General features: G+C 45.6%; 1 protein-coding gene across 2 annotated transcripts in view; it reads left to right on the top strand.

Annotated features, from left to right (window-relative positions):
* Positions 1–7004, top strand: part of Mfap5 (microfibril associated protein 5) — a 32528-nt gene extending 25524 nt beyond the window's left edge. For both annotated transcript variants that reach the window (XM_055607952.1, XM_055607953.1), the window contains 7 exons: positions 797–829; positions 1126–1158; positions 1934–1969; positions 3496–3525; positions 4667–4754; positions 5347–5420; positions 6711–7004. In XM_055607952.1, coding sequence (XP_055463927.1) covers positions 797–829; positions 1126–1158; positions 1934–1969; positions 3496–3525; positions 4667–4754; positions 5347–5420; positions 6711–6823 — 407 coding nt within the window. In that variant the 3' untranslated portion in view covers positions 6824–7004. The remainder of the gene's footprint in view (positions 1–796; positions 830–1125; positions 1159–1933; positions 1970–3495; positions 3526–4666; positions 4755–5346; positions 5421–6710) is intronic.
* Positions 7005–9054: the final 2050 nt, after the last annotated feature.

The following is a 9054-nucleotide window of genomic DNA, read 5'->3' as shown; positions in this document are numbered from 1 at the left end:
CACACACACACACACACACACACACACACACACACACACACACACACTGTAATGTCAGGCAAGCCCGAGTGAAACCACACCTGTGATCCCAGCATCTGGGAGACTAAAACAGGAGGATTTCTAAGTTCAGCTGAGCCTGGGCTATCAAGCAAGATCCTGTCTCAAAAGAAAAGTGACCATAACGTCGTTGGCATTTTTGCTTTAAATATAGACTTCAGGGCTGGAACTGTAGCTCAGCTGGAAATGTAGTTCCCGAATTAAAAAAGCCCTGAGTTGGACACCCAACACCGCATAACTAGGGGTGGTGTATCACACTTATTATCCCAGCATTCACGAGTCAGAGACTGGAGGACTAGGAGTTCAAAGTCACCCTCAGCTATGTGAAGAGTTGTGCAACCAGCCTGCACACTACCTGAGACTTTTGTCTTTTGCCTCAAAAGACAAGATCATTGCAAAGGGGTCGTGGATTACTTAGTCATTTAGAGATATTTTTGTTTAATAGCTTAACTTGTTTTTTATTTTACCTTACTTACTCATTTACTTATTTATGAACAAACCACTTTATGCCGAGGCTTGAAGATTGAAGCGGCCAACAGGATTCAGTGCAGCGGGGCTTGGCAGGGCAAATCTCTGTGGCTGGGCAGCAGTAAAAGCCCGTTTCGGCTATTACAAGCAGGCAAAGAAAAGCAACCAAGGGATCTTTAGAGCTGAGTGTCGGGTGTCGGGCTAGGCAGCTCCACTCGCTGGAAGTGCAAGGGCGGAATGCCCAGAAAAGTCTGTTCTGTTTATTTTCCAGATGATGTAACTGAAGCATTCACAGAAGATCCTAGTAAGTCAGCCTGCTTTGGAGTGTTTACTTCCTACCACTGGAGTTGGGGGTGATGTCCGTCCAGAGAGGAGGTGACACCCAAGCATGCACACAGCACCCTTTTGCCTTTCTCGGTGGCCACCATCAGCCCAAGCATGCCCAGCCTTCCTGTCCCCTCCGTCCTCTCCCTGACAGTCCCTGCAGCTGGTATGCCTGAGTCCTCGTGCCTGCGCTCAGATCCCTCTCCTGTATCCCTCCCTGTATCCTGCTGCTCTTTTCCTGCCTTCACTTCCCATCCCGTTTTTGTGTCTCTGCAGACCTGGTGAATGACCCTTCTACAGATGACACAGGTGACATTTACTATGGTTCTTAATAACGGCGTGATCCTAGAACGTTCACAGTGTTGATTCCAGCTCCCGAGTTGAGCCTGTATTTTTAGCTCTGGGGGGAAAAAATGAGGTTGTGGGAGTGTAGTTAGTGACTGACAGGGGTATAAAAGGAAAGAGAAGCTTGCTAGTCCTCAGAGGAGGGAACAGGGTTGACAGGGTGGCCCCGTATGGAAAGATGCTTGCTGCTAAGTCCAAGGAACTCAGTCAGACACGGTAGATGGAGAGAACAGAGTCCCCAAAATTGTCCTCTTCCCTACACACACACAAGACACAAAATAAACAAACAAATGTAAAATTGAAAGAGGGAACAATGTGGACTATTAGATAAAATATGACCTGTCTGGGACTGGAGAGATGGCTCAAGAGTTAAGAGCGCTGGCTGTTCTTCCAGAGGACCCGGGTTCAATTCCCATTACCCACATGGCAGCTCACAACTGTCCGTATCTCTAGTTCCAGGGAATCTGACACCCTTACACAGACAATATGTGTAGGCAAAACACCAACGCACATTAAACAACAACAACAACAACTGTATATTGAATATATCCAAAGATAAGTATGTTAAGCACACCAATATTCATTCAAAAACGTCCCCAATTACTTCAAATAATCCTCTTCCCGTGGACGTACACCTTGCCCTTGCTCTGGTTCCTTGCTCCCATGTTCCCTTGTCCTGTTCTGCCTTTCCCTTGCAATTCAAGGCCCTTCTCACGCCTACTATTTTGTGCCTTTTCAGTTCTGGCTGATATCACACCTTCCACAGATGACTTGGGTGAGTTCAGATCTGGGATGCCAGGGCCGTTCTGAGCCTTCCCCAGAGCCCTTACTGAAGGCAAGGCAGAGGCTGAAGTATTCTAAACAGAACTACAGTTTGTGTAAAACATCCTCCCAGCCATTTACGACAAATTAACGGCAGCTTTCAATCAAGTGGGCAGGAGGGGACTCCCTTGTAGGGAAAGACAGAGATGCAGTTCAAGACTTAGGGTGAGGAGGAAGCCTTAGGGAAGGGAAGGTTTTCATCAGCTTTGTATATTGGGAGGGTCATGTCCCCCCCCCCCCCCCCACACACACTTGCAAAATTCGAAACGCAGGATTGGAAGTTAATACGTAAAATAAAGTTTAAACTTTTTTTTTTTACAAATAGAAAAGAAATAAAGCATGCCGTAGCAGAGGTTATCTATCCTCTTCCCTGCTCGTCTATTAACAGCTCTCTAATGACGTCCTCCCCAACGGCGCTAGTGATGCTCTGTTCCTCAGCACTTTGACGCCTTTCTGTAAACTAAGTAGGCTATGAGCCTGGCCCCTCCTACTCCTTATCCCAAACCTCTCATCAAAGAGGCTGTAGTTACCTCCCTCCTCCCACAGAGAAGAGACCGTGTCTGGGGAAAAGCCTGGGCAACGGGCTCCTCTGCTCAGTTCTAGGAAGCAGGGCCCTTTGTCTACTAATCTGCTGCATGTAATCCCAGCCACCTGAGAGGCTGAGGCAGGGGGATCACTTAAACTCAGGGGATTGAAACCAATGAAGACCACATAGGGAGACCTCCCGTCTCTTAAACAAACAAATAAGCCTGGGAACTCTACACAGAACTAATTGGCCTTGAACTCACAGTTCAAGGCACCTGTCTCTGCCTTTGGGTGTTGGGGTTAAATTTAGGTATGTAGTCAGATGTAGCACACATCTATAACCTCAGTACTCGGGAGCAGAGGCAGGCAGATCTCTGTGAGTTCGAGGCCAGCCTGGTCTAGAGAGTGAGTTCCAGGGCAGCCAAGGCTACACAGAGAAAACCTGTCTTGAAAACAAACAAATTTAGGTACAGACCATCATGATTTCTTCTCATCAATTAACATAATAATACTTTCATTTGTTTGTTTGCTTTCTTTCTTTTTTTTTTTTTTTAAGACACTGTTTCTCTGTGTAGCCTTGGCTGTCTTGGGACTCGCTCTGTAGACCAGGCTGGCCTCGAACTCACAGAGAACCGTCTTTCTCTGCCTCCCAAACACTACTGTTAAAAAGCATGCACCACCACCACCCAGCTTAACATAATGACACTCTTAGTTCAACAAATTCCTCAACTCTCTGTAAGAGAAAGCTGAAAGCCAGGATTCCATCTTCATTCTTACATATCTTTGCTAGCGTGCCTGAAATCAGCCTAACGTGAGTTTCCTTTTGGAAATTACTGAGAGCCATTTGTTTCTTATTTCTGAGTGTCTTGATTGGGTATGAATGAACCACATGGTAGTGACAGAGGTGGTGACTTATAGAACTGTTAATAACTGAATAAAATTTTTGCCTTCTAGCCTCAGCTGGTGACAAAAATACTACTGCAGGTACGGTCACTCATTTATTTATTTATTTACTTACTTATTTATTTATTTATTTATTTATTTATTTATTTATTTATTTATTTATTTAATGTGTGTGGGTGGTCTGTATGTCTGTGTACCACACGCATGCAGTACTTCTGGAGGCCAGAAGATGGCGTCGGATACCCCCAAACCAGATTCATACTAGATGGTATGAATGCTGTGAACAGGTGTAGGGTCTTCTGGAAGAGCAGTCAGTGTTCTTAACAACTTTTTGGCCCTCGATTTATAGACCGGACTGGCCTTGAACTCAAGAGATCTGCCTTCCTCTGCCTCCTGAGGGCTGTAGTTAAAAGGGTGTGCCACCATGGCCTGGGTCTCTCTCTCTCTCTCTCTTCTGCCTCTCCATCTTAGGCCCTCTGGAAGAGTACTCAGTGCTGTTAACTGCTGAGCCATCTCTGAGCTCTCTGATTATTTTTATACATGTCTTTTCGTAAGCTTTTCTTCCTATAGATTCTTTACCTCCTTGTGTTCTGAAGAGCGTTAGACTCGTTTTTTATTTTCTTTCCAGTTCTCCCACAAAGAGTACTTTCAGCACTCTTCCCTCCCCCAAGTCCATTTTCTTTCCTTCATAAATGATCTTCTATCCTGAAAGTCACAGGGAAAGAAACAGCCCCCATTGACTGGCCCTCAAACCACCCGCTCCCTAAAGTTGCCTTTGGACTTTATTTGATTCATGAATTAGTAATTGGTCTGCAGCTATGGCTGAAAACAGAGCGAGGGAGCTAGCTATGCCTAGGAACTCTCATTCTTCAGAAGGAGACCACCTGATTTCAGTGTCATGTTTCACGTCCCTACCTGAATAGTCCTAGAAAGACTATTTTTTTTTCCTAGATGAGTCCTCAGAGGTTATTTTACCTACTTCTGCTTCCAGGTAGGGAAGCACCTAAATTTCATTTGAGTCAGTTTCCTCTCGCTCTGTTTTCGGTAAGCAAAAAGGACATGCTCCAAAGTACACTGATTTTGTTTTAATGTATATATTTTATTTTTGTAAAACCTGCTCCATCTTCCTGCATTCTGTCTCCCTTCTCCCAGCCCTTTAATCCTTCGTTTATACTATTCTCTTTGTATGTCCCTGTTTGTTTGTTTTTTCTGTGTTGAGCAGAGTGCCGGGATGAGAAATTTGCTTGCACCAGACTGTACTCTGTCCATCGGCCAGTCAAACAGTGTGTCCATCAGGTCTGCTTCACCAGGTAAGAGAGTCCAGAGTGTCCAAAGAGCACATTCCACTTTGGTAACGTTTGTGCCAGGAACTGTTTAATAAACATGCACCACAGGACTGCAGTCTTTGATGGGGCAGAGGTTGTTGGCTTAATCTATTTAATCATTCCTAAAAGTGCTGCCTAGAGCTTGGAGTCTAGCTTGAACTAGCCACAAAACAGTCTGATAGATGCCAGTGGCTGTGAGGGCTGTAGGTGGGAAGATCAGGAGAGACAGTGATGTGTGCTACACCAGCTGACTGAAAGCTGGGGCAAAAGACTCAGCTCTGAAGTGAAAAACAATGGACGGAAGAATCAGGGCTTGAGGATAAGAAGTGAAATATGCAAAGAGCCACTAGGAAGAGTAATTAATACCATTTTTTCCCTTTCTTCCTCTTTTAATCATTAAAACCATTTCTAGCTCCTACATTCTGCTAAGGAATTTTTTTAAAATCATATACTTAATAAAATATCTAGACAAAGGGAGGACAGTAGGGAATGAGGAATTGGAGAGAGACCCTGGCTAGACCCTCTCACCACCTTCTCTGTCTCCTTCCCTTAACCATGACGCTGGGGACCTTGGCAGTTTACGACGCATGTACATCGTCAATAATGAGATCTGCTCCCGGCTTGTCTGTAAAGAACACGAAGCTATGAAAGGTAAGATGATGCCTGGGTGGTCAGTGGGCAGGGACAGTTCTGAGAGGTAAATAGAGCATGATGCTGTCGGATCTAAGTCTCTAAGGACAGTGCTGGGCAATCCTTTGTCTTCCATCAGCACCTACCAGAACCTGCGCTAAAACTGTCTACACTGTAAACAAGTACCCCGGCTAGACTGCAACCCCCCCAGCTCTCCTACAGTGAGAAGTTTCTGAAGCTCAAGCTGTTCCAAAACACTGGGCACTGGGGACCCTGGAACTGGAGTTACAGATGGTTGTGAGCCACCATATGGATGCTGGGAACCGAACCTGGGTCCTCTGAAAGAGCAGCCTGTGCTCTTAACCAGCCTTTAAAAAAAAAAAAATCATCTTTTGGAAGTTCTGTGGGACGAGTCAAGTCATCATTACAAATAATAGACTCAATCAATGGCCATGATGACCATCACTCATGTTCACAGCTCTAGAAAGAACACACACACACACACACGTTCGGAGACCGTGGGGTCCATGAAAACATAGGCAGGACATGGTGAGGGAGGCTGCATTATAAACAGTCCACCAGTCCCAGAGACTGTCGACACGGCTCGTTATGAACTCTTCAAGGTAGAGGAAGGTGGGAGATGCTAAAAGAATAATTTTCAAGGCTCCAAAATGTGTGGCTGTAGGACCGTGCACGGTGGGAACAAACACTCTTCTCACCTTCCCCGTGGGCAGCCCCGAAGGGCCGCTGTGGTTTGTGCTGACACCACAGACACGGGCACTTTTGACTCAGCCGTCAGCTTTGCGCTGGGTTGCTGAGTCAGAGCTGTAGCAGATTTCGCAGAAGGAAACTTCCCGCTTGCCCCCGGCTCTGTGCAAGCCACCTGCGAGGGAAACACCTTGACGCTGGCTACAGTGCTTGGGACTCTAGGCACTTTCAAGTGCCTTGGGGGATTTACTGCAGTTGGCTGTTGTAAACACCTAAGCTTTAGCAGGCTGAACGACTGAACCTCGCCTTTCTATTCAGTAGATCCGTGACGAGAGCTGGGAGCCGGCTCCATAAAGGAAACTAATTCGGCACGCTTTGTTTTATTTCAGTCCTCACAAAATACACCATTGGGGCAGGTATTAAAACGCTTACTTGCAGAAAGGGACAATGAGGCTCATCTAAGGTTAGAAGCTTTCCAGCAAGTGGCAGGTGTTCAGCAAGTGGCAAGCTGAGGTCTTTACCCGGATCTTTTCCTCTGTCTATCCCACGGAATCGTCTTCTCCTGGTCCGGCATCCTCCCATAATGCTCTGTTTTCCCTCTAGATGAGCTTTGCCGGCAGATGGCGGGCCTGCCTCCGAGGCGGCTCCGTCGCTCCAATTACTTCCGACTTCCTCCCTGTGAAAATATGAATTTGCAGAGACCCAGTGGTCTGTGATCATCAAGGAAGAAACAAGAACGAGAGGAGTCAGAAATTCCTTCTCCTCCAACCACCATCACCTGTCCTACAGACATGTGTTTTTTAAACTAAGCCCTTTGCAATGCCCCGGCTTTGACCCTACTCTCTAATTTTCACCGGACCTGGTAACATGTGTCTCGTTTTATAGTACTCACAATACAGTGTCTATATTGTTACACCGTTTTGCTGATTTCTGTTATTATAGACAAGGAGAACAAAGGATGACCACATGACTTAAGTACAAACACTCTACGTTCAGGGTTAATAGAAGAAAGGGGCCGGGGTGCCTGGCTCAGTCAGCACATGGTATAAAACCGAGCATGGTGGCCAGGAAGATCAGAACTTTAAGTTCATCTTCGATTGCACATCAAGTTGGAGGGCAGAATGTGCTCTATGAGACCCTAATCTTGGAAGAAAATACACTTTAGGTTAATATTCTTTGTTTGTTTGTTTGTTTGTTTGTTTGTTTGTTTGTTTTTAATGGTGCTATGGATCAAACGCAGAGCCTTGTGCACGCTAGTGGAGTGCCCCATCACTAGGCTACACACCTGTCTCCTAAATTAAACAGTTTAGTCATTAACTATGTCATAGACAGGAGTGAAAGAGGCGTTCCTAGTCAGTCTTGGCTAGCCACAGAACCTTCTAGGACTTTCCTAGATCAGCTCCTCATTTACACGGTCTTCTGCACTCCTCACCGCTCTGCATGTCCTAAAATTCGCTCCAGAAGTCTTCCTGGCAAGAAGGTCATGGGTGCGGCAGGAGAGATCGCTTAGTGGTTAAGACGCTGGATGTTCTTCCATAGGATCTGGATCTGGTTCTCTGCCAACACCCACCACGGTGGCTCGAAATCATCTGTCAGTCCCATCCCAGGGAGCCTGAAATATTTTTCTGGCTTCTGTGGGTGCTGAATGCATAAATGCATATGGCACACACACATACATGTGGAAAGTACACATAAAAATAAATCATTTTTTTTGAAAAGCAAAAGAAAGGTCATGGGCTTTTTTTTTTTTTTTTTTTTTTTTTTTTTCCTCCCCAGCAGATTTCCCAACAGGACCAAGAATTATACAGGCTCACCTAGCAATCTGTAAAGACTCCAAATGCTGTCCTTTGCTAAGCTTGGAGTCTGGGGAAGAAGTAAGAGAGCCATATCAGGTATGAAACTTGGCCCGTGGTTTCCTCTATAATTTCTTGGGCAAGTTGTTCAATTGGGAAATGGAGAGGGAAAGTAAGTCTCCTTTCCTCACCCAGCTCTGGCAGTAGAAGGGCCAAGCCACCTCCACAAAGCAACTATACAACCAAATGTGACACCATGACCCTCACAGGGTTTCTGGAGTTGTTACTTCCTTCCTTGTCTCTGCTTGCCTGGTTTATTAGTAGAGTATATTGTGCAAATAGCTCCTAGAACACCCTGACTTGGGGTACAGACAAAAGCCCAGGTGGCTGAACCTTAACACGCCGGCAGACTGCTTACCTGATGTTTAACCGAACAGGTGACAAAGCACCATCTCCAGACAACTCACGTTCTTTATTGTTGCTGGTTTTATTTTTATTTCATTTTATTTATTTTATTTGAGACGGGATCCTGCTAGGTAGCCCTGACTGGCCTGGAACTCACAATGCAGAGCAGCCTGGCTTTGAGTCGTCCCCCTGCCTCAGCCCCCCAGGAGTGCTGGGATTATAGGTGCGTGCTGCCAAGCTTACCTTCATATCTCGTTCTTATCCTTACTCCCTAGATAGCAGATGTCGCTTCAGGTAACACTCTTCGCTTCCTAGATCAACATCCCACCTTTAATAAGAACAGGTTAAATTTTTGTTAGTATGTGTTTTCATCCCGCAGTTCTCTGGATACAGACACATTATTTATATCTTCGAAGCCTGGTCCAAATCACAACAACCATGTCTGCTTTACCCAAGGCATTCAGCAACAGTCCACATTACATTAGCACAAAATCTGCCTCCCTCTTTTTCTGCTGCCACTGAGACGAAGCCCATAGCCTCCCGCCAGCTAGGCACACCTCAACCGCTGGACCATACTCCCCCCAACTCCATCTTAAATAAGTGACTGATTCTATACCATGAGCACTTTTGTCTGAAAAACTCGAACAATTTTCTGTAAAAGCCAACAGAATTCTAATGAGAACCAGGCTATGACATTTACTGGACTTGGATTCCTCCCATAATGCTGAAAAGGAAAGAAAAAAAAAAAA

Source organism: Psammomys obesus, unplaced genomic scaffold (assembly GCF_907164565.1).
Source record: "Psammomys obesus unplaced genomic scaffold, mPsaObe1.curated_primary_1811, whole genome shotgun sequence".
In the NCBI taxonomy this organism is placed as follows: domain Eukaryota; kingdom Metazoa; phylum Chordata; class Mammalia; order Rodentia; family Muridae; genus Psammomys; species Psammomys obesus.
Note: the sequence above shows the minus strand (reverse complement) of the source record. Positions and strands in the feature narration are given on the sequence as shown.